At 51.7% G+C, this 24,274-nt stretch overlaps 4 protein-coding genes across 4 annotated transcripts in view; 3 read left to right on the top strand and 1 right to left on the bottom strand.

Moving 5' to 3' along the window:
• LOC131588589 (zinc finger protein 239-like) overlaps window positions 1-4,176 on the top strand; it is a 59,698-nt gene extending 55,522 nt beyond the window's left edge. The window contains exon 2 of the transcript XR_009279613.1: window positions 3,473-4,176. The gene's annotated coding sequence lies outside the window, so the exon portion shown is untranslated. The remainder of the gene's footprint in view (window positions 1-3,472) is intronic.
• Window positions 2,866-9,129, top strand: LOC131588635 (zinc finger protein 787-like). The gene is made up of 3 exons (XM_058857595.1): window positions 2,866-2,886; window positions 7,878-8,095; window positions 8,180-9,129. The coding sequence occupies exons 2-3, from the start codon at window positions 7,982-7,984 to the stop codon at window positions 8,363-8,365; spliced, it is 300 nt and encodes a 99-aa protein (XP_058713578.1). The 5' UTR covers window positions 2,866-2,886; window positions 7,878-7,981; the 3' UTR covers window positions 8,366-9,129.
• An 856-nt stretch (window positions 9,130-9,985) lies between these two features.
• On the top strand, window positions 9,986-10,809 carry LOC131588638 (class II histocompatibility antigen, B-L beta chain-like; the record flags this gene model as incomplete). The annotated part of the gene is given in 4 exon segments (XM_058857599.1): window positions 9,986-10,019; window positions 10,022-10,194; window positions 10,197-10,462; window positions 10,561-10,809. Coding segments are annotated over 4 exon segments (510 nt in total), but the record flags the coding sequence as incomplete, so codon positions are not given.
• Window positions 10,810-10,936: 127 nt separating this feature from the next.
• Window positions 10,937-20,745, bottom strand: LOC131588602 (zinc finger protein 391-like). Its single transcript, XM_058857554.1, has 2 exons — window positions 20,664-20,745; window positions 10,937-11,909 (listed from the first exon to the last, which is right to left on the bottom strand). Exons 1-2 carry the CDS (start codon window positions 20,715-20,717, stop codon window positions 11,232-11,234), a joined length of 732 nt encoding a protein of 243 aa, XP_058713537.1. The 5' UTR covers window positions 20,718-20,745; the 3' UTR covers window positions 10,937-11,231.
• Between the last annotated feature and the right edge of the window lie 3,529 nt (window positions 20,746-24,274).

Here is a 24,274-nt window from a genome sequence, read left to right on the forward strand (position 1 = left end):
TGGGGAGGAAATGCCAAAGGGATCCTCCACAGGGAAGGGCTTCAAACCCATCCCAGGGTGCTCTGAGGAGAAAAGACCCCCCCTGTGCTTCATCCAGAGATCCAACCTGGTGGTCCATGAGCAGCTTCACGCTGGGGAGAAGCCCTACTGGTGCTTGGAATGTGGGAAGAGCTTCAGCCACACCAAAATTTTGCAATCTCAACAGCCAGGCAAACACATGTACAAAAAGAATCCAAAGCAAAAAAGATTTTTTCTACTACATCTTCTAAGAATAAAAATTGATTCTCACAACCCTGTCCCAAACCTAACTGACAATATAAAAGTAGGATTATTAAGAAAACACATTCTAATGGTATAATCTAATCCCAGGCAGGGCCGAGTGTGAGTGTAATTGAGAGGCAGAGTGGAATTGTCCCGGTGCCTTCCCCAGCAGCTGTGGCGAGGGCAGGCACAGAAAGGGCTGAAGCTGCAAGAGTGAGAGCAAGGATTGTCCCGCAGTGGCTGGAGATGGCAAAGGAGGGTGCCCAGGCCGAGGATTTGAGCAGAGGATCTGTGGGCAGGCCCAGGGGCTTCCCCTGCTGGGGAGCCCTGGCTGCTGCTGTGTTGCCTTCAGTGCAGGCTCCATGGGCAGCCTCCCATGGTCCTCCTGCAGCAGGGAAGTCCAAATCTCCAGGGCTTCAGAGCCCTTGAGGCGAGGCTGAGAGGTCCCCCTGTGTTCAGCTGTGCTGGGGCTGTTTCTGTGCTTGGGGACACTTGGAATGGGCCACACCACTTGGCCACCAGAGCTGTCAGCAGGACCCAATGTCCAGGTTGGATGATGTGAACAGCAAGTCCCAAGGCAGGGTCTTTGTCAGCCGAACTTCCTGGGGGAGAGATTGCACAAGAGACAGGATTCTGGCCACAGCCTGCTTTGAATATACATCCCTGATCTCCACCCTGCACTAAGTGGAGATTTACCAGGGTAAGAAATTCCAAAGATTAATTCCAGGGAAGAGAATTGAATATCTGCCCTAGGTCTGGCTCTTACTCTTGCCAAAACCAATGGCAAAAGCTGTATCCATGGCATCTTGGTTTCTATCACTGTTAGTGTTCAGAAACACATAATCATGGAATAATTATAAGAAGGTGCTTTATTAAGGGCTCTGGGTGTCAGGGGTACACATACCCAAATCTGACCCAACTTGGTTTTGAGTTGAACATGTTTTATACTCTATCGTTATACAACTTACGTATTACTTATTAAAATTACATTGTTCTATTGTATGCATTGTTTTACCCAAGCATGGATTTCTTGTGATCCCCTCTCAACCCCCTAATTGTTTCTCATGTTCTTTAAATAATAATTATATCTAATCACATCTAATAATTGTATCATTTATCATCTACTGCTTACACAGGTACAGTTTCACCTGATCTTTAGCAAGTACAAGGCCCAACATTTCCCAGGGCCTACTTTTAACGCTTTTCCCAGGGCTTGCCAAGCCTAACTTTCTTCCTAAGTCCCTGAATTTTCTATGATTTTAAAACCTTTCACTATCATCACCAGCTTCCACAGGTGTTTCTTTATTTCCCCATTCATTCTTCCTACCTGATGTGAGCTCTGGTGGTGCCCGGGGTTGTGGAGCTCCCATTGTATTCCTAAAGCTGCCATAAGCCCCTGAAGGATCTTTCCTGTAAAATGAGTTCCTATGTCTGAGTCTGTTGCTTCCACAATCCCTTTTCTTGGAATTATTTGTTTTAGAAATCCCTTGATAACTGATCCAGTGATTGCTGAGGAAGTCAGAATTGCTTTTGGCACCCTGTTAGCTGCCCTGGTGTCAGCAGAAGATATTTAAGCCTTCCTGCTCAGGGCATTTCAGTGCCAGGCTTTTACAAGCACCCCCAGCTCAGCAGGTTGAGCTGACCATGGGGGCAGTAACCAGTGCTTTGTCTGATTCCCTTAACAATAGCGAGTCTTGTCACTCTTTTCCCTTCTGCTGCCATTGAAACCCCATCCAAACCACATTTTCTCCCTCAGTCCAGGGAATGTCTCATCTCTCCCAGCCTGAGTCTGGAGCTCTGTCACTTGAATGCAGTCATGGGTTTCTTCCCAGCCCCCTCTCCAGGCTGTTCAAACAGGAGGCTGGGTTAAACCCTTCCCCTGTCCTCAATTCTAAATCCTCCTGTGCCACTGAACAAGTTTCATACTGTAATAACTGAGCTCTGCTCATTCATTTGGAGGCTCTTTTGATGTACAAAGCTTTAACTTGATGCCAGACTTGAACAACAGGAGATCCTCCTGCCATCAGTTTTTGGGCCTCTGTTCCCATTAAAGTCGTGGATTCACAATTCTGCAGACAATGAGGCCACTCTGGCCACTGGGTTAAACATTTTAGCACAAGAATTAATTTGGCATGGCCCTGCTTAACATTCACATACTATTCAAACTTATTTTCTTATTCTGGAAGAGCCATGGCTGGGGCATCAATCCAATAATTTTGTGTTTTCATTTTCTCAAGTTTGTTCTCTTTCTCTTGTCCATGCACTGACATGGAGGCTATCTGGGGTTAAAATGTTCTACAATGTTCTTGCTAGAATAGAGGATCCTCAATCCAACTCCTGCAATTCCCTATTAACCATCAGAATTGTCGCACCTCCTTTTTAGTGCTGGGTAACATTACTTCTGAGATTCCCTGGACGCACTCTGGGTCAATACACCACAAACCTTCAGTCAAAATAAGTCCCAAACATTTAACCTTTTTCTCCACTATTTGCAGCCTTTTTCAAAGGCTAGGTGCTTTTTAGCCTGAAAATGAAGACATTTCACAGAGGCTTCTTCTACCACTTCTCCTTGTCCTCCTGATTGGAGCAAGTCATCCACATCCTGCATTAAGCCAGTTCCTGGGGGTGAGGAAAATTCCTTTGGTATTTCCTGCAATTTATTTATTTGCCCCAATAAGGCCGGTGCTTCTGTGCATCCCTGCAGAAGGACCGTCCATGTCTTCAGCATTTTCCCTTCTACCTCTTGTTCCCACTCAAAGGCAGAATTCTGTTTGCATCCTCTGGGAGTGGGCACATCCCCAGAAAGCATCTTTTGCATCAAGTTCTGAATGGCAGCAGTGTGAGGAGGGCACCTGGTTCAGGATGGTGTAAGGATCTGAGAGTGTGGGGTGCCTCGGTTTCATCATCTCATTTCTTATTCTTGGGTCCTGCAGCATTCTGTGGATTCCATTGGATTTCTTGTTTGGCAGGATAGGAGCATTCTAGGGAGACATCCCTGGCTCCGCAAGCTGTGCCTTGAGCAGGACTCACAGACAGGCTGTGAGCCCTTCCTTCCCTCCCTTGGAACAGGGGATTGCTTTTCGACACCTCTTGTCCTGGTTGCTTCAGGGTAATTTGGAGAGACTCCAAATCTAATTTTCCCTATTTCTCTGGGGCTGCCCACACTTATCCCATGAATTATCAAAGACATTTTTGGCATTCTCTCCTTTAGGTCTGAGATTCAAAATGGATAATGAATCCTCTGTGTCCATCAGGAATGGCCTCCTCTGGATCCAGAGCCACCCTGAATGTTCCCAAGGGCTGCAGTGTGGTGGGTCCCTGGTGGAATGGGAGCTGTGAGACCGCTAAGAATCCGTGTCCATCAAGGGCTGGACTTGCTCGTGCTGAGGGTGCTCCTGTCTGTGCTTGCAGTGTCCTTGTGCCCTGCAGCTGGAAGGCTGATTCCTTGCCAGGGGCTGTTTGGGTGGGCTGTCCCCTGGCCAGGAGGGCAATGCCTGTGCCAGGTGCTTGTGGCCGAGGGTGTCCCCTGGGTGCTGGGGCCCCCTTGGGCCCTGGGCTTGATCCCTCAGGGGCTGTAGGAACTGTGCCATGGCCTTTGCCTTCAGCTTGGCCTTTTGCTCATCCCTTGCTGCATTCAGCTGCTGAGCCTTTGGGAGCAAGTGCTGCAGGGGCTTCTTGTGGCCCTGCTGGAGCCCCCCTCAGTGCCTGTGGGTGCTCATCCTGTGGCAGGTGCTGAGCTTTCTGCAAAATCCTTCCTTTCTCCAGGGACCCAGCACAAAATGCTTTCAAGATCATCTGGATCCTTGCAGGTCTAATCCCCATTTCTGAGCTGTTCCTTCCTGGTGCTGGCTGTGCTGAGGCTCCCCTCCCCAGCCCGTATCCCAGAGCCGGTCCCTGTCCTGCTGCAGTGTCCAAAGGCGGCCCCCCCGGCGGGCAGGGCCGGCAGCTCCACGGGGCCGGGCAGCGGCCGGGGCGTCCCGCAGCCTCCTGGGGGCCGGGGGCCACTGCCGGCCCTGCCCGGGGGGTGCTGGGGTCAGGCAGCGCCCGGTGCTGAGCCCCGGCTGCCCCACAGCCCCGGCCCGGCCCCACAGCTCCCCACAGGCCCCCAGCTCGTGCTCCTGGTGCCGCAGCTCTGCGCCCGCTCCTGCCACTCTCAGCTCAGAGAAACCCCCTGAAATCCTGACCTCCTTCTTTTCCTGTCCTGGAAACAGGTGATGTAAAGGATCTGGATCAGCGGGCAAACTTTGAGGATAAGACAGTTCTGTAAAATATCCCAGTCCTCAGTATTTTTCTTTTCCTCCTCTTTGCCATCATCATTTTTCTTACCCCATAGATTCCTCCTGCTTCTTCTTGCTTCATAATCCTGCAAACTCCCCTTCACCTAATCCCTTCCCAGCACACCATCACCATCTATTCCCTGTTGTCTAAATCCCTTCTGGACTTCCCTTATTGCCCTGTCTTTAATTACCTCTGGGAGAATGTGCAAATGACCTCAACAATGCTCCCAAGGGACCCTTGAGAGATATTTATGGATCATCATCCGTTTGGCCAGGACACCCTTCCAGCTTTCCCTGTTTACTCCCCAAAGATCCCACTGTAGTCACTGCTGAGATTTTCAGTGCTCTCTCCCTGCCGACTCTTGAGAGCCCCCCTGATCCGTCCCTCGTCTGTCTCCTGCTCACTCTCAGGTACCCAATCAATCCCCGGTGCCGCCGCCAGCCGAGGGAGCCGATCCCCCAAACTGGGTGAGGCACCTTCAGCTGCACTCAGTGCCCGCCGGCCCGGATGGTGGAAGGAATTCAGGAAGGGCCCCAAGATGTGTGGAAAAATTGACATCTCCAGAGGTTTCTGTCCACAGAGAAAACAGGAGTCCTGTAAAAGTAATTTCAATCATAAAAAAAGGGGGAGTCCATGGGACATTTCCCATGGGGTTTCTCCAATTGTTGGAGGACACAGCCTCCTTTTCATCATAATTTTTCCTGTCCACATCTCTCTCTCCTCTTCCTCACTCTCTGAAGTACTTAAGCGGTACAGACTTCCCAATGTACCTGCTACATAACCCCCTTAATATGCACCCCACTTTTCTATAGCTAACAATATCGATGGCTGTTTTAAATCTTTGTTCTTCTTCTGGAAGTTCATGAATTTAGCAGGACCTTGGCTGAGCAGCAGTCTGTGTCAGCAATTAATAACATTTTCTGCAACTGATGGCTTCTCCTGTCACTTCCTTCTGTACACGTCCCTGGACCTATGTCCAATCAGATTCACAGGATCTGTTTGTAAAGACACTTCAGTCTTCTTCCTTTCCTGGGGTTCCCCTGTTTTCGGGTGTCATGTGGTGACTTTACCTTTAAGATAGCTTCGGGAGCTGGGAGGAAGTTGAAGCTGCTGGTGGCTGATGGGAGTCTTTTCTCCTGACCAATTATCTGTCATTTCTAAGAATTGACAGCAGTTTTGATCATTGAAAAGTGAGACCAACTTGTGAACACCCCCTTAAGATGTAAAGCCAGGGTTCTCTTGTCCTCTTTGGTTTCCGGCTTCTGAAGAAGTAACAAGGCTCTGTCTCGGTCCCCCCCCCACCCCCTCCAGGCTGGACAAGGCCGCAGAGAGCAGGGGTGGGTGGTGAGGGGTAGAAATGGAGCCGGCCAGCCTGGTTGGTTTGCAGTTTCTGCTGCTGGACTGAAACCTGCCACCATGAACATCTGCAGCTTTCCAAGACTTTAATTCTTTTACTACCTGGATGAGACGTACAGATTACTCCTTTTTCCCAGAGAGACAGAGAGAGAGAGAGAGATAGAGACAATCAACATGAAGAAGACATCATAAAACCATCAAAGACCATGAAGAAAAGAGTTAAGTTTGAGATGGGGGAAGAGAGAATAAGGAGATGCTTTATAAGCTGAAATATTTTTCTGTTAAAGCTATGGAAATGGACAATAGTTTTCTGAAAAAACTCCTTTAATTCATGGCAGAGTATATTGGGAGGAATGGAGTGTTCAAGGTGTGGATTTTGAGCAAAAGGTGGAGTATTTGTGATACAGTGAGGTGCTGGAACAGAGTGGGGAGAAGTAATAGTTGAAGATTCGGGGCCGTTGTAGAGGCAAAGAGAAAACTTCTGTTTCCAGGGAGGCTCATAGAGACAGATGAGGAGAACTTTTGCCTTTGAATAACTCATCCTTAAAAATGACATCCCTAGACTCATTGACCCATACACACCTCAGAGTGATGTGAAATGGGAGGAGTGAACTGATGACAGATTTCCGGGCAGCTGGCATCAGAAAAACAGAAAGCTGTAACAGAAATAGTTTTCTTGTGAGAAACTCCATAGATTAGCAGAGGAAGACTTCTGTTTCTCTACAAAGGCTGATAAAAACACTCTAGCAGGAACTGGGACTGTTTTAACCACCAAAGTTTTTTGTCTCTATGTGGTCATGTGAACAAGGGAATGGTTGGGTAGTGGGGGATAAAGGGGTTTTCTGGAGGTTTATTCTGGTGTTCTTATTATTGTAGTTTTGTTAATAAACTTTCTTTATTCCTTTTAAGTTTTAAGCCTGTTTTGCTCTTGCTCTAATCCATATCTCACAGCAAGAAATAAGTAAGTTTTCTAGTAATTTTTTAGTTGCTGCTTTAAAACCACGACATCGGGCCATCCCCCCTGGAGCAGGGTGTCCCCCCTTGGTGCAGGCGCAGGGCTCAGGCAGGGCTGAGGCAATCAGAGCGCGCGGCGCTGATGACTCATCAGTGTCCAGGCAGAGCCGCAGCTGCCAGCGTTCCCCAGCTGGAGCCCAGCTGCGCCCCTCCCCCCCGGGCCTTGGCGCCCCCCTTGAGGGGAATTTGGGGAGGTGGGAGGGGGGAGCGCCAAGGCCGGGCCCCCCCGCGCTGTGGTGGCGGGAGCGGCTGCAGTGGGGAGCGAGTGCGGGCGGAAGCGGCCGAGAGCCCAGCGCTGCCCCAGGCCGAGCTGGCCCAGCTCCATCCGTGCCCCTGCGGTGGGATGCTGTGGGACTGGGGGGGAAGAGGGAGGCGGCAGTGGGTACTGGGTCTGGGGGCAGGAGGAGAAGGGAAGGAGAAGAAGGGTTGAAGAACCTTCAAAATGGTCAACCGATGCCCATGGGAGGAGATTGTGGGATTGTGCAGGAGGAATAGTAGGAGGAAGAGGAATGTGAGGAAGAGTAGGGGCACAAGAAAAGAAGAGGAGGAGCACAAACAGGAAGCACCGCAAGGTTCCACCCCTTTCTGCATCTGCAGCCTCCCCGCCTCTGTTGCCCCCTGCCCTCCCCGCTTCACCCCTCCAGGCAGCAGGTGGCAGAAGAGGAGGATCCACGATTTTCAACGGGGCTGAATATTGGTGTTTTTGCGCTTTACTGGGCTAAATGTTGGTGCTTTGATTTTTTTTGCAGGGGCTGAATCTTTATATTTTGGAGGGGGATTGGATAACTTTTTATGTTTGGGGAGTTTTTGATTTGTGTCTTGACATTTGGAGGGTTTTTGGGCTGAATCCTTACAGACACAAGATGTTCTTATAGACACAAGATGCCCATTGACTTGCTGAGATGACCTTGGGCAAGGAGGAACCCTTAGCCCAAGACAATATTCTCTTCTTTTTTTCCCCAAAACAGGATTTTTCATTCCCAAGGCATACCAGGATGGAGGAGGAGGAAAAGCCCTGGAGATCCTGCACAAGGAGGGGCTGCAAACCCAGCCCAGGGAGCTGTGTGGAGGAATGAGCCACCCTGTCATAGGAAGGTGGACAGATATTGAGCTGGAGGAGAAGCTACACAAGTGCCTGGAATGTGGGAAGGGTTTCAGCCAGAGCTCCAACCTGATCTGGAACCAGGTAACCCACTCTGTAGGAAAGTCCTTCGCGTGTGGGGAATGTGGGATGAACCTCAGGAACATCCCTACTCTGTCTGAACATCAGGTGATCCATGCTGGGGAACGGCCCTACATCTGCTTGGAATGTCAGAAGAGATCTGGGTGGACCTCTGCCCTGAGAAAACACCAGCACATCCACAATGGGGAGAGGCCCCACGAGTGCCCCGAGTGTGGGAAGAGCTTCGTGCGCTGTTCCAGCTCCACCCCCCATGGAAGGATCCACGTTGGATGATGCCCAGGGATCCCTGTTGGGCAGAGCCCTGGGGATTCCTGTTCCAGGTGACCCCTATTGGGTTTAGGGAAGGTGTTAGAGAGATTTCTTGTCCTTGTCCTGCTGTGATTTGATTGGTAATAAATTCTCTCCCTGTGCCCAGGCTGGGTCTGTTGTGCTCCTGCCGGTGCTCGGGGCGGGATCTCTCTCGGTCCTTCTCCTCAGCCAATCAGAGAAGGCACTCAAATAATTGAGCCAATCAGCGCGCAGCGCACTGATGACTCCCCAGTTGCCAGGCAGTCCCACAGCCCCCAGAGCTCCCCAGCTGGACTCCAACCCGCCCCGCCCTCGCCCCCAGCGCCGCCCGCCAGGGGAATCTGGGGAGGGGGGAGGTGTCAGAACCTGTCCGGCGCTGGCCATGGGGCGTGTGGCGGCAGCTGGGGCCCTACTGGTAGCACTGGGAGCCCCCCAGGCTGTGGGCGCGAAGCTCTCGGGTGAGCGGGAGGGCTGGAAAGGGAAGTGGTGGCACGGTGGGAAGTGTGGGGAAAGACAGGGAAATGGGGTGGTGGGACCCCCAAACAAATGTTCTGGGAGTGGTGGGCTGGCTACCGGGAAGTTATGGGAAAGGGGGAGGAAAATACGGAAAGGGGTGGAGAAGAGGAACTGGAACCGTGGAAAGAAGGGTCCCATGGTGGCCGTGGGGCACTGAGGGTGCAGAGTTGGGGCTGCCCCGGAGCTCTTGACTACTGGGGAATGCTGGGGGAATACCCCCGGACCTGTGTCCATAAGTATGTTCCAGGAGATGGGTAAGTCTGAGTGTCACTTTATTAAGTGCACCGACTATACAAAGTTCATGGAGAGGAACATCTACACCCAGGAGCAGCTCCTGCATTTCGACAGCGATGTGGGGCTGTTTGTGGGGGACACCTCCTTTGGGAAGAAAGTTGCCAGGTACTGCAACAGCGACCCGGAATGTATGGAGCACAGATAGGCTGCAGTGGACAGGCACTGCCGGCACAACTACAAATTATCCACCCTGTTCCTCGTGGAGCGCAGAGGTGAGCGTGGAACACAGAGGTGAGTGTGAGGCAGAGCGTGTGCCCTCAGACCCTGCCCTGGGAATGACCCTGGAGCCACTCAAGACCTCCCTGGGAATCATCCCAGAGCCCTCAGCCCACCTTGTGTCCATCCCCGTGGCCTCCTGCCCCCTCACCCCAACTGACTCTGGTAGCTCTGCCAGTCCATCCCAGTCTCTCCCACTGCTCCCCCACGTTTCCATCTCAGCCCTCCCAGTCCCTCTGAGAGTCCCTCCCAATTCCTCTCAGTCCACAGCCATTCTATTCTCAGTCCACTCCCAGTCCTTCTAACTCCACTCACAGACCTCTACCCTCTCTCCCAGTGCCCCTCCAAATCTCTCCCCACTCTCCCAGTGCACCCTCAGTCCCTCCCAAATTCTTTCAAGTCCAATCCCAGACCTCCCCCTCTCTCCCATTGCCCCAATCCACTTCACTCTCTCCCAGTGTTCCCCCACTCTCCAGCTTCATTCCCAGCCCCTCCCAGTGCCACACCAGGCCTCTCCCATCTCTCCCAGTGCCCCCAAGCTGATCCCAGTGTGTCCCCCTCTCTCCCAGTGCCCCCAGCATGTCCATCTCGCTGGTGCCCTCGAGCTCCCAGCCCAGCCCGGCCGCCTGCTCTGCTCCCTGATGGATTTCTCCCCTGCCCACATCCAGCTGAGCTGCTCCCAGGGCCAGCAGCAGCTCTCGGGCCACATGCTGGCCACTGCCGTGCTCCCCAGCGGGGATTGGAGCCAGCAGCTCCTGGTGCTGCTGGAAACCGCCCCCGGCAATGCAGGCTCAGCTCCAGCTGCCAGGTGGAGCACGTCAGCCTGGAGCACCCCCTGAGCCGGCACTGGGGCACGGCCCGGCCCCCACAGCGCCGGGGGCAGCAGGGGAGGCACTGGGGGGGCTGGGAGGGGGATTGGGATGTAGTGGGAGTAACTAGAAGGCAACAAGATGTTAATGTGGATTGGGGACTTCATCTTTCTGGTGGTGGGACTTCAGAAGAAGCTCAGAAGTGTCAGAAGCAGCTTAGAAGCTTGGCTTCTGCTTGCACAAGAAGGTGAGGGGGGGTCCCGGGGGTCGTCCCCCCTCCCCTGGAGGGTTTGTACTCCCCATGGAGACTGCAGCCCAGTGTCACCCTTTTCTCTGCTCACAAAGCTCCTCAGCTGGCAGCGGCTACAGCCCCTCCCTGTGACCTCGGGCCTGGCCGGGACCACACGCTTCATCCCAGTGAGTCTGGGGGAGGTCGTCTGTCCCTCCCATTCCTTCTGTTATTCTGTCCCTGTCCGGCTGCTCCCAATGTTCTACATAAAGTTTCCCAGTTTGCCCCGATCCCGTTTATGTGGGACAGTGGGGAGGGACTTCGGGTTATCCAGCAGAGGTCCGTGACTGGGCGGGGCGAGAGGGGTTGGGGAAGTGAACTCTGGGTGCTGCGGGTCGGCGCGGCAGCTGGTGTGTCATCAGATCTGCTGTCTCTGATTGGCTGAATCTTGTTCACTGCATTCCCTTGATTGGCTGACAAGAGGCCCGAGAGTTGAGAGAAGGACCAGGAGAGATCCTACCCTGAGCACCGGCATGGCCAGACAGACCCAGCCTGGGCACAGGGAGCAAATTTATTACCAAACAAATCACAGCAGCACAAGGAAAAGGGAAAGAAATCTCTTCAACACTTTCCTCCCACTCAACGCGGATCACCCAGAACAGGGATCACCAAGGCTCTGCCCAATAGGGGTCACTGGGGATCATCCAACACTGATCCTCCCATGGGGGATGCAGATACAGCAGCGAATGAAGTGCTTCCTGCACTCGGGGCACTCGCAAGGCTTCCCTTACCGGTGCCTCCGTAGGTGTTGGGTCAAGTTAGAGCTCCTGGAGAACCTCTTCCCACACTCCGGACACTCGTAGGCCTTCTCCCCAGAGTGGATGAGCTGGTGGTTTCTCAGGGCAGAGCTCCACCCAAAGCTCTTTCCACATTCCAAGCACTCATAGGCTTGTTTCCCAGTATGGATCACCTGGTGCTGGATCAGGCTGGAGCTCCAGCTGAAGCTCTTCCCACATTTCCCACACTGGTAGGGCTTTTCTCCAGTGTGGATCCTCTGGTGTTCCCTCAACTGGGAGCTCCGCACAAAGCCCTTCCCACATTCTCCACACTCATAGGGCTTCTCCCCAGTGTGGATCTTCTGGTGCTGGCTCAGGTGGGAGCTCTGGCTGAAGCCTTTCCCACATTCCCCACACTCATAGGGCCGTTCCCCCGCATGAATGTTCTTGTGTTCCCTCAGATGGGAGCTCCGGCTGAAGCCCTTCCCACATTCCAAGCACTTGTGGGGCTTCTCCTCGCCCTGAGGCTTCTCCACCAGCTCTGAGCTCTGGCTGGATCTCTGGCCACCTTCGTGGGACAGGGAGGGTCTTTCCTCCTTCCCTGGGCTGGGTTTGCAGGCCCCCTTCGTGTCTGATCTCTGGGGCTTTTCCTCTTCCTCCATCTGGCCACGCCTTGGGAATGAAAAATCCTGGTTTGGGGGGAAATACAAAAAGTGAGCACCTTGGGCTTGGGGGGTTCCTCCTTCCCCAACTCTATCTCAGGAAGTCTACAATGATTTTATATCCATAAGGATCTCAAGCCACCACAATTCAGCACAAAAGTCCCTCCCTGGAGTTCCCCCTCTCTGATCTCTCCACTTTGGGGTTCTGGAGGGGGTCTCCCTTCCCTGGGCTAATGGGGGTCCTGTGGCTCCTCAGATTCCCCCTCTCTGGAGTTGTAGTGGGTTGAGCCCAAGGGATGGGTTCCACTTAGGGATGATCCTAAGGGATTTTGGGTGTCTCAGGGGTCCCTTCTCCCCTCACTCTCTGCTCCAGTGTTCTAGGGATCCCAGGGGTCTCCCTTATCTAGGCTCCCCCCTTCTCCAGGTTGCTGGGGGTCTCCCAGCTCCAGGATCACCCCTGTCACCTCACCCCACCCCAGTTCTCCTGGTGTTGCCCTCCACTGCTCTCCCAGGGGAGCTCCTGGCACCAGGTGATCGCCATATGCAGACCCCAAAATATCCCCAAAAGGGGCATTTGCAGCTCAGCTTTGGGGTTCTGCAAGATGCAAACATCCTGCCTTCCACGTCTCCCAAAATGAAACCCTCCCAGGGTCCCACAAAGATATTAGGGTCTTGATTCTGGAAGCTGAGAGCTCCAAACATCCCCCAAGGAAAAACACTGCCTGGGGATCCCCCAAGAGATTTGGGGCAAGCTCCCCCTACTTGCTCACTTGAGGGATGGGGGAAATGATGCTCCCAGATCCACAGTGGACAGAGTGGGCGTTGAGTCGCCATTTCTCCACTGCTCCTCCTTTTTGTGCTCCTCCTCTTCCTCCCTCCTCTTCCTCCCACTCCTCCCCCTCCCCAGCTCCTCCTCCATTGCTCCTCCTCTTTCCTCAACCAGCCTTCCGCTCCTTCCTCTGCCCTCCTCCATCCATTCTCCAACTCCCCAGGTGTGCTGAGGCGAGGGGGGAGTGCAGGTGGGGTCAGAGCAGGGGAAACGCTGGCAGTGTCTTCAGGGCACGGGCAGTGGCTGAGGGCTCCTCCCCCACTTCATTTTCTCTCTCCAGTTCACATCATCCCCTCCCATTCAAATCCCCTCCATTCACATTTTCTCCCCAGAAATAAAATTTCCTTGCCCCCATTAAACGTTTCTTCCCAATTAGGTTCTGAGCCCACTCCCCACTGAGATGGGGAACATATATGGCTATGAAAATTCAGAATTTTAGAATCCTATAATGTGCTTAAACAGGTGATAGGGAAATAGAACACAGCAGAAACAATTAGTAATAAAACACATAGGAATTTACAATAATTTAGATTTTTAAAACCATCTAAAAGCAAATGGTAAAAACCATTAAGATATATTAATGTGAATTATATATTATATAATTATGTGAAAACTCAGCAAAGCAAGACTTAGGTATTGTGAAAACCCAACGAAGAAGAACCCATGGCTCCAGAAACCAGCCAGGACCAGACTCATGGTTTTGGTCCAGGCAAGCTGACCTGTGAGAGAGCGAAACCTCCACTGCGCTTGCCCAGAAGTGAAGGTCAAACAGCGGAACACTGAGGTAGACTTCTGGCCTTCCTCCCAAGACCCCAGCCCATGACCACCAGGAGGCGTGGCAGTAATTCTAATACAAAGCGAGAGAAGGTAGAGAATGGCTGGGCAGGAAGGTGTGGGTTTGTGGGATCAATGTATATTTATACCAAACCTGTCTTGACCAGGTATGCATGTATGGTGGATGATCCCCCATGCATCCCTGATGCTGTCAGCTAATGGAAATAAAACTGTTTCAGTTGCAAAGTCCTAATTCTGCAAATCACTGCCCCCAGCTCCTCCCAGCAGGACCTGGCCAGGACCTTCTGAAAACAGGAGTGGAAAGAGCTAAAAAATTCATCATTATTTGCTTGGTTTCTGAAGGATTTTCCTGTGGCTTTCCTGCAGAAAGCCCTTCCTTTCCAGGCGATGGCTGAGAGGTCCCCTTGGGCTCCATCCCCTTTCCAGTGTCTTTTTCCAGCTCTTTTCCTCAGCTGACCCAAACCTGTGGATTTTAGGGGGTGGGAGGGGTCATTGCTCAGGGGTCTTGGAGGTGCTCCCAGGGAGGCCTTGATGCCCCAGCATGGTTCCCTCCAGCCCCTTGGAGCATTTGGAATCTCCAACTCAGCCATCGCTGTCCATGGGATTCAATCCCCCCTGCAGGGTTTTCCCCCAGACCAACTTTATTTCCAGAGGGTTTTGTGGTTTCCCTTCAAGCTGGGGCCTAACAGCACCGGAGTGGTCACAGCTGACAGAGCAGGAAGGGCTGTGGGACAGAACCTCCCCACAAACCTCCAGGAGGGGAACAGAGGCTAGGGGGGGAGTAGAGAGTGAACATGGAATTATAGAAAAAGGAAAAAAAATTAAAATATGTATGATATCTAAAATGAAAAATAAAAATGAATAAATTAAAATAACGGCAGAGCTACTTCTCCTGGGACTTTGGGTTTCTTCTCCAAGTTCTGAGCTGGTTTCGAACCAGAAACCAGACATTGCTGATGAAGGGCTTCATATTGCCAAAACTAAAGTGTAGAGTATCAAGTAACATCTTGAGGTTATGGAAGTCCCAGCACCCACACTAGATTCCCTTGTTTGAAGCTGAAGGCAGAGCTCCACTCGTGACTCTGCTTTGTAACGATGAATATAAAAGTTCAACATGACTCCCAGTTCCATCCCTCCTCTGCCCAGCAGTGGGGGAGAAGGGATGGGAATTATGGTCAGTTCGTGCTGCTGCTTCCCTCAGGGACAGGAATCCTTGCCCTGCTCCAAGGCATGGGGTCCCTTCCATGGGGTCAGTCCCTGCTCTGTCCAGCGAGAGTCCCTCCCCATCTCTTGGTCACCCCTTGGCCCAGCTCTGAGGCGTGTGGCAGTTGTGTGGCAGTCACGCTCCAGCCCCGTCAGTGGCACCACCAGTTTGTCCTGGAGTTACTCTACCAGACGGATGAGGTGGAATAAGAGGAGAGACTGAAATGCAGAAAAGAGACTAAAATGCAATCAAAGAGTCACACTAAGGGCGTCTCCCTCATCCACATCTGAATGAGCTGCACTGAAGAATGGGTGGGGTTGTGCTGCATTCTGCAGCTGCAGGATCGAGTCCAGAGAGGTTATATGGATTCTGGTGGCTGACATGACAATGAGATGGGTCTCTGCTTGGTTAAGCTCAGGAAACCATTTATTCAACACAGTAACAAACTCAGATTAAATCCAGAGACAGAGAACCCAGAACAGAGCCAGGGTGGAGCTTAGGGTTGGGGACTAATAGGGACATAGCAAGGGAGAAACCCCAGGGGCTCAAACCCAATCAGAACACCCTGGGCTGCCACCCCATGAGGGGTCTGCGTGTGAGGCAACTCCTCCCAGGCTTACAGGGCACATTCTCCGAGGCAGAGGGTGGAATTTATTTTTCCCAGCGTTAAAGCCATACCTCTCACTTTAACACTGCTTATCTAAAACTAAATATTTGCCTCCCTGGGTGGGGGTTGAACAGCACAAAATACAGAGAATGGAGTAAAATAGAATAAAGAAACTCCACTGGGGGCTCCTGGCGACCGATGTCATTGAAGAGCCGCACCACAGGACGGGCGCTGTCGTGTATGGCAGGAAGGGCAGCACCGAGGCAGGTGGCAGGTGTGAACAGAATTAAACATAGAAAATAGAATAAAATACAAGAAAAGAGCCACACCAAGGGTTCCACATGGAAGAGCTGCACCAAGAGCAGCGAGAAGTGGTGGCAGTAGACAGTAGAATAAAAAATAACAAAATACCCGCAATGGCAGTAGGTGCTACCTGACACTAAAAGAGCAGCACCGAGGTCGTGTTGGGGCAGCACTGAGGGCTCTTGGCCACCCCGTGTCACTGAAGGAGCTGAAACGAGGGACAGGTGGGGCACATCCTGGATCGAGCCCCTCCAGCTGCGCAACCAGCAGCAAGCCTGCGGGACCGCGTTGGGGCCAAGCGGCAGCAGCAGCTGGAGCCAGGGAAGCAGCTTCAAGCAGCAGAAATGAGCAGAGCATTCCCAATCAGATCTGCTCAGCCCTCAGGCACTGGCGGGGTTCCAGGAGTTGTTCCCAACCAGGTCCACTCAGCACTTGGGCACCGGGGGGGGGGGGGGGGGGGGGGGGGGGTTGTGAGGCTGTTCCAAACCAGCTCCATTCAGCCCTCAGGCACCAGGGAGGGTTCTGGGGCTGTTCCCAACCAGCTCCACTCAACCGCTGGACACCCGCTGGGGCTGCTGCAAACTTTTCAGCTCTGGCCACCCCCACAGGCTGGGCCCCCACAGGTCCTGCTGCCACCACCTCAGTCCCACAAAGCCCAGAAACCCCGGGAAATCAGTCCCAGGCATGAAATAGCCCTTCTGTGTGCAGCGAGGGCTGCGTGGGATGGTCCTTATGAACTCCTCTTCCATCTGTCCCTCCTGAGCATTGCCAGGCATTAGCATAGCTCCCAAGGCTGTCCCAGCACCGGCTGCTGCCACAGGGCACTGGCTTGCTGCCTTGGATATTCAAACCAACAAATGTGGGGAGGGGGACAGCCCTAGAAACCAGGAATTTGCCCTCAGGAGCCTGGAGCTGCACGAGGGGGATAAAGGATCCCCTGCACACACCGATGCCCCCAGCAGTGGCTCTGCTCTGCCAAGAACGGGGCTGTGTTTGGGAGAGGTAGGATGGCTGGGATGGGATCTGCAATGAGACAGCAACACGTTGGGAAAAACATCTTGGGGCAATCTGGTTACTGCAGAGGTTTTTGGAGCACCAAGAGATGAGTTACTGGGAGTGGGGAGACACCTGGCTCTTACAATGGAGTGAAGCCTCACAGGGAAGGACGTGGGGAGCCCATATTAGGGACGATTCTGCTGTTTTCCACCAGTTCTGAGGGGTTATAAATGGCTTTGGGGGAATTCCTGGTCAGTTTATGTGTGGAGATGACCCCTTTTTTGGAGTGAGACAGCTCTGTCTGGCTTTCCCCACCCTGTTGTGGCCTCTCAGCTACCTCCAACACCTTGGGGCACTGGGATTTTCCTCCAAGGGACAAGGGCATTCATTCCCTTCCAGGAGCCCAATGCCCGGCTGGGGCTCCAGGCCAGGGGGTCCTTGAGCAGCTGCCCCAGAACCTCCGCCAGGGGCTCCCAGCGCAGCCGCAGCTGCTCGGCCTGAGCTCCCCAAAGCCCTCAGCAAGCCCCAAGTCCCTGCCAGGAACCCTCAAGTCCCTCAAACCCAGCATCCCCCACAGCCCCTGCCAGTTCCCCCCATGGCAGTGGCCATGGCCATGGCCCCACATGTCACTGGCCATGTCCCACCATGTCCTCACCTGTGGCTGTGTCCCCACTGTGTTTTCAACCCTGTCATTGTTACCCACATCTCCATCCATGCCCAATGTCCATGCGTCCCCATGTCACTCTCCATGTCTGTCCCACCATGTCCTCACCCACGTCTCAGCTCAATGTCTATTTTTATCCCAAAGCTGGATATTTTAAAGGGATGAAGAGAAATGAAAAGGAAATCAAGGCCATAAGAAAACGATTTCCATGTCCATGCCAGCTGAGGATCCACGTGCTTGGGTCTGAGGGAAGAACCTTTTTTGGAGGGGTTTCCACCCCACTGTCTCCAAAATCTTGGTCTTTGCCCCAGTCCATCACCATCTGGTTGTGGAAGATGCCCTTGGATCATAGAATACCAAAACTATGGAATCCCTGAGGTTGGAAAAGACCTCCAAGATCATCCAGTATTCCTTGATACCACCAGAAGATAGGACTGAACACAAAAGATTTTTTGGGATTGAAAGTTAACAAATCCGCTCTCCCCAGTGAATTTCCAATGTCGGTCTGTGTCCTGATGGATGTTCCTGTCCCTCCATTCATCCAGGAGCCCACAGGGAGATATGAAGATGTGAAGCATCCCAGCCAGGTGTCCTCCCAACATGCATCACCAGGGCTCTGCCCAACAGGGGTCACTGGGGATCATCCAACGCCGATCCTCCCATGGGGGATGGAGCTGGAGCAGCACATGAAACTCTTCCCACACTTGGGGCACTCGCAGAGCTTCCTTTAGTGGTGCCTCCGTTGGTGCTGGGTCAAGTTAGAGCTGTTTGGGAAGCTCTTCCCACACTCCGGACACTGGTAGGGCCTCTCAATGGTGTGGATGCGCTGGTGGACAGTGAGGTGGGAGTTTTGCTTGAAGCCCTTCTTGTAGTCAGGGCAGTGGAAGGGCCTCTCCTCTGTGTGAATCTGCTCATGTTCGAGGGGAGTGGAGTTTGTCTGAAATTTCTTCCCACACCGGGGACACTCATAGGGCTGATCCCCCATGTGGATCACCTGGTACTGGATCAGGTTGGAACTCTTTCTGAAGCCCTTTCCACATTCCAAGCACTTGTGTAGCTTCTCCCCACCATGAGGCTTCTCAAACAGCTCCAAGCTCTGACTGAATCTCTGGCCACCTTTCTGGCATACTGGGGGGGGGGCGGGGGTGGGGTGTGTCTTTCCTCCCCGCAGGTCCCTGGGCTGGGTTTGCAGCCCCTCCTCATGCTGGATCTCTGGGGCTTTTCCTTCTACATCTGGCTACTCCTTGGCAATGAAAACTTATGGTTTGGGGAAAAAAAGAAGAGGAAAGTGTCGTGGGTTGGGGGTTTCTCCTTGCCCAACTCCATCTCAGCAAATCATTGGGCACCCTGAGTCTGTAAGAACCTTCAAAACACCAACATTCAGCCCAAAAATCCTCCAAACGTCAAGACACAGATACAAAACTCCCCAAACATCTGCCAAAATATCTTCAGAATATAGATTTAGCCCCTGCAAAAAAATCGAAGCCCCAACATTTAGCACAATAAAGCTCAGAAACACCAAGATTCAGCCCTGCTGAAAATAATGGATCCTCCTTCCCAGTCACCTGCTGCACGTAGGGGGTGCAGTGCTCCTGGGGCTGGGGGGAGGCTGCAGATACAGGGAGTGGTGGAACCTTGTGGTGCTTCCTGTTTCTGCTTCTCCTCCTCCTCTTGTGTCCCTACTCTTCCTCACACTCCTCTTCCTCCTACTATTCCACCTTCTCCTGGATAATTCCACCTTCTCCTACCACAAGCATCACTTCACCGTTTTGAGAAATGTCCCATGGCCTCTCCCTGTTTTTATGAATGAAACTACTTTTACAGGACTCCTCTGTCTTTGTGGACAGAAACCTCTGGGGATGTCAATTTTTCCACACACCTTGGGGCTCCTCCGCAATTCCTTCCACCGTCCAGGCCGGCGGGCACTGAGTGCAGCTGAAGGTGCCTCACCCAGTTTGGGGGATCGGCTCCCTCGGCTGGCGGCGGCACCGGGGATTGATTGGGTACCCGAGAGTGAGCAGGAGACAGACGAGGGACGGATCAGGGGGGCTCTCAAGAGTCGGCAGGGAGAGAGCACTGAAAATCTCAGCAGTGACTACAGTGGAATCTTCGGGGAGTAAACAGGGAAAGCTGGAAAGGTGTCCTGGCCAAACCGATGATGATCCAAAATATCTCTCAAGGGTCCCTTGGGAGCATGTTGAGGTCATTTGCACATTCTCCCAGAGGTAATTAAAGACAGGGCAATAAGGAAAGTCCAGAAGGGATTTAGACAACAGGGAATAGAGGGTTTTGGTGTGCTGGGAAGGGATTAGGTGAAGGGGAGTGTGCAGGATTATGAAGCAAGAAGAAGCAGGAGGAATCTATGGGGTAAGAAAAATGATGATGGCAAAGAGGAGGAAAAGAAAAATACTGAGGACTGGGATATTTTACAGAACTGTCTTATCCTCAAAGTTTGCCCGCTGATCCAGATCCTTTACATCACCTGTTTCCAGGACAGGAAAAGAAGGAGGTCAGGATTTCAGGGGGTTTCTCTGAGCTGGGAGCGGCAGGAGCGGGCGCAGAGCTGCGGCACCGGGAGCACGGGCTGGGGGCCTGTGGGGAGCTGTGGGGCCGGGCCGGGGCTGTGGGGCAGCCGGGGCTCAGCGCCGGGCGCTGCCTGACCCCAGCACCCCCCGGGCAGGGCCGGCAGTGGCCCCCGGCCCCCAGGAGGCTGCGGGACGCCCCGGCCGCTGCCCGGCCCCGTGGAGCTGCCGGCCCTGCCCGCCGGGGGGGCCGCCTTTGGACACTGCGGCAGGACAGGGACCGGCTCTGGGATACGGGCTGGGGAGGGGAGCCTCAGCACAGCCAGCACCAGGAAGGAACAGCTCAGAAATGGGGATTAGACCTGCAAGGATCCAGATGATCTTGAAAGCATTTTGTGCTGGGTCCCTGCAGAAAGGAAGGATTTTGCAGAAAGCTCAGCACCTGCCACAGGATGAGCACCCACAGGCACTGAGGGGGGCTGCAGCAGGGCCACAAGAAGCCCCGGCAGCACTTGCTCACAAAGGCTCAGCAGCTGAATGCAGCAAGGGATGAGCAAAAGGCCAAGCTGAAGGCAAAGGCCATGGCACAGTTCCTACAGCCCCTGAGGGATCAAGCCCAGGGCCCAAGGGGGCCCCAGCACCCAGGGGACACCCTCGGCCACAAGCACCTGGCACAGGCATTGCCCTCCTGGCCAGGGGACAGCCCACCCAAACAGCCCCTGGCAAGGAATCAGCCTTCCAGCTGCAGGGCACAAGGACACTGCAAGCACAGACAGGAGCACCCTCAGCACGAGCAAGTCCAGCCCTTGATGGACACGGATTCTTAGCGGTCTCACAGCTCCCATTCCACCAGGGACCCACCACACTGCAGCCCTTGGGAACATCCAGGGTGGCTCTGGATCCAGAGGAGGCCATTCCTGAGGGGCCTCTTGATCCATTCTGAATCTTAGATCTAAGGGGGGGAAAATGCCAAAAATGTCTTTGATTATTGAGTGAATAAGTGGGAAACATGAGCTGGTGTGTTTTCTTCAACCATTATTAGCAGATGTGGGAGACAGATTTGAAACGCATGGATTTCTGCTTCCTCCTAATTGTGATTGTAATGTACTGGGAAGGGATTAGATGGCTAATGTGGAAATACAAATTTATATTCTAAAATGTAAAACAGAAGCTAATGCTTTTTTAACTCCCTGACAAATGTCTGGCAGAGCCTAGGCTGAAGTGAATACAGAAGTGTGGGCAGCCCCAGCAAAATAAGGAAAATTAGATATGGAGCCTCTCCAAATTACCCTGAAGCAACCAGGACAAGAGGTGTCTAAAAGCAATCCCCTGTTCCAAGGGAGGGAAGGAAGGGCTCACAGACTGTTATTGAGTCCCTACTAAAGGCAGGGCTTTTGTAGCCAGGGATGTCTCCCTATAATGCTCCTATCCTGCCAGTCAGGAAACTGGATGAATGGATACCAGAAGGAAAATAGAATTTTAAGATTTTAAAAAGCAAATTAACTGAGGCTCCTGCCTTGGCCCTTCCAGACTGGGAAAAAGAATTTGAATTGTTTGTGAATGTTAAACAGGGCCATGCCAGAAGAAGCCCCGACAGCACTTGCTCACAAAGGCTCAGCAGCTGAATGCAGCAAGGGATGAGCAAAAGGCCAAGCTGAAGGCAAAGGCCATGGCACAGTTCCTACAGCCCCTGAGGGATCAAGCCCAGGGCCCAAGGGGGCCCCAGCACCCAGGGGACACCCTCGGCCACAAGCACCTGGCACAGGCATTGCCCTCCTGGCCAGGGGACAGCCCACCCAAACAGCCCCTGGCAAGGAATCAGCCTTCCAGCTGCAGGGCACAAGGACACTGCAAGCACAGACAGGAGCACCCTCAGCACGAGCAAGTCCAGCCCTTGATGGACACGGATTCTTAGCGGTCTCACAGCTCCCATTCCACCAGGGACCCACCACACTGCAGCCCTTGGGAACATCCAGGGTGGCTCTGGATCCAGAGGAGACCTCTCCTGATGGACACAGAGGCTTCATTATCCATTCTGAATCTTAGACCTAAAGGGGAAAATCATCAAGATATATTTTTACTAAGAGAATAAGTGGGAAAGATGAGCAGGTGTGATGTGCTCAACCACTATTATGAGCTGAGGGGATAGGTTTGTAATAAGTGAATTTCTTTTACTTTTTACTGTGATTGTAATTTACTTGGAAGGAATTTAATGGCTGGATTTTAACATGGTACAAGGTGATAGAGAGGTTGGCTGATGCTGTCGCAACTTTGTGTCAAATGTCTGGCAAGGGCTATGCTGTCTTGAACCCAGAAGTGCGGGCAGCCCCAGCGAAACATGGAAAATTATACATTGAGCCTCTCCAAATTACTTTGAAGCAACCAGGACAAGTGGAGTCTCAAAGCAATCCCCTGTTCCAAGGGAGAAAAGAAATGGCTTACAGCCTGTTATTGAGTCCCTACTAAAGGCAAGGCTTTTGGAGCCAGGAGTGTCTCCCTGTAATGCTCCAATCTTGCCAGTTAAGAAACTAGATGGATGTACACCAGGAGGAAATCAGAATTTTCAAGTGTTATAAAGAAGATTAACTGAGGTTCCTGCCCTGGCCCTTCCAGACAGGGAAAAAGAATTTTAATTTCTTCTGCACATCAGGGTATATGTGCATGAAATTATTTCTGTTGCACATCCTGGCCAGAATCAAGTAATGCAACACTAAAGATATTGTTGGAGAGTTTTTGTTTCTCCCGTAGTTTCAGTGACAAGATTACACCATTAGAATAATTATTCGTAATATTCTTATTTTAATATTGTCTATGAGGCTTGGGCCAGCAGTATGAGAATCAATTTTCAGTCCCAGAAGAAGAAGCAGAAAAAACTTGATTGCTTTTGAAATTTTTTGCGTGAAATGTTTGTGCATGCCTCTTAGTGATGGCAAAATTTTGGTATGGATTTTTTAATGTTAATTTTTAGCTTGCATTTTGCAAAACTAGAAGAGCTTTAAAGGTGACCCTTTAACTCATAAACAGTTAATAGAATATTGTTAAAAAAAAAAGAACAAAAGAAAAGCAGACTGTGAGGGGGGCACATGTGAGTCACTGGATGTCTGAGCTGGAAGAGAAGCTTTTGTGAAAAACGAGGTTTACATTTTTTTATATAAAATTTAAAAAGTTTAACAGAAAGACCATAAGGAGATAGAAATAAAGCAAAACGTACAAATACAGCTGGGTGCCTCAGCATTCAGCCAAGAGAGCACACCTTACTAACAAAGGGTTGTCCCTTAAAAACAGAACCCTATTACATATTCATAAATTCTCATACACTATTCACACATCCCTCTTAAGTTTTAGATGTTCCTTTGTTTAGCTTTAACTTGCCCCCTCCCCAACAGATCAATCTTCTTGGCTCCCTTGAGTCTCACACTCCCTGATAAAAGAAGTTCAAAAAATTATTTCCTTGGAGCACTGGTCATCACTGTCTTCATCTGGATAAGATACTTAAAGAATGCAGGTTCTTATATAATTTCTGACTATCTTTTCAGACGCTGGGTTATATGAACCAAAGCAGTTTTTATTTTAATAGCGTGCTACAGTCTATAACAAATATACCTATATATTACACCATTATTTCTAAGTTTTATCAATAACAGAAATAAAAGAAACAGTATTAATACAGCAAATTTTTCTAACATTATACATATAACATTCATTTAATATTTTCAAAAAGCCAATAATATAATATATATCTGTAACACTTTGTTCCAGGCAGCCAGTGAAAGAGCTTTAGAAATGCAAATTAACACTGCTGGGACAAAGCCTGCACAATGGACCAGGGGCTTCCTGCCTGCAGGAGGAATTGGGCTCATTCCCTCTGCCCCTCAGCCCAAGCTCTGCCTGCTTGCACAGATGGAATTTGCACAGCTAAAGGCAGAGCCCACTGTGAGGATATCTGACTCTGCAACAGAAATTGGTTAAGCTGCAAAGAAAAACAGCAAATGGAGAATGCTGTGAAAACTTCACTAAAACAAGTGGGGGGGAATCATCCCTGTCCCCACTCCAACCTGTGCTGTCACTGTCTATGTTATTTATATAGGGTGTATCAGACCACTGGGGTTTATTTGCTACCACAAGTTCAGGGAAATCAGTTGGGAATCCAAGTATGTGATGATTTAATTAGAGAAAAGTCAGCAATTAATGCAGCCCTGGCTGGAGGGAGCACCCAAAAATGGGGAAAAGATGAACGGCCACCAGAACAAATCCTGCAACACCATGGACCAGCCCCAGGGAAACCCTAACGAATACACATCAGGAGCCAGAGAACCCATTTATTATTTCAATGGTATAATTAGGTTAAAAACTGTCCTCAAAATAATAACCAACCAGACAGCTCCAGCTTCTGACCTACTTCCTGATCAATCCACCTAGATGAGGAATACCACCATGGGATAGGATCATAATCCACTGGGATATGGGACAGG

Source organism: Poecile atricapillus, chromosome 26 (assembly GCF_030490865.1).
Source record: "Poecile atricapillus isolate bPoeAtr1 chromosome 26, bPoeAtr1.hap1, whole genome shotgun sequence".
NCBI lineage: Eukaryota > Metazoa > Chordata > Aves > Passeriformes > Paridae > Poecile > Poecile atricapillus.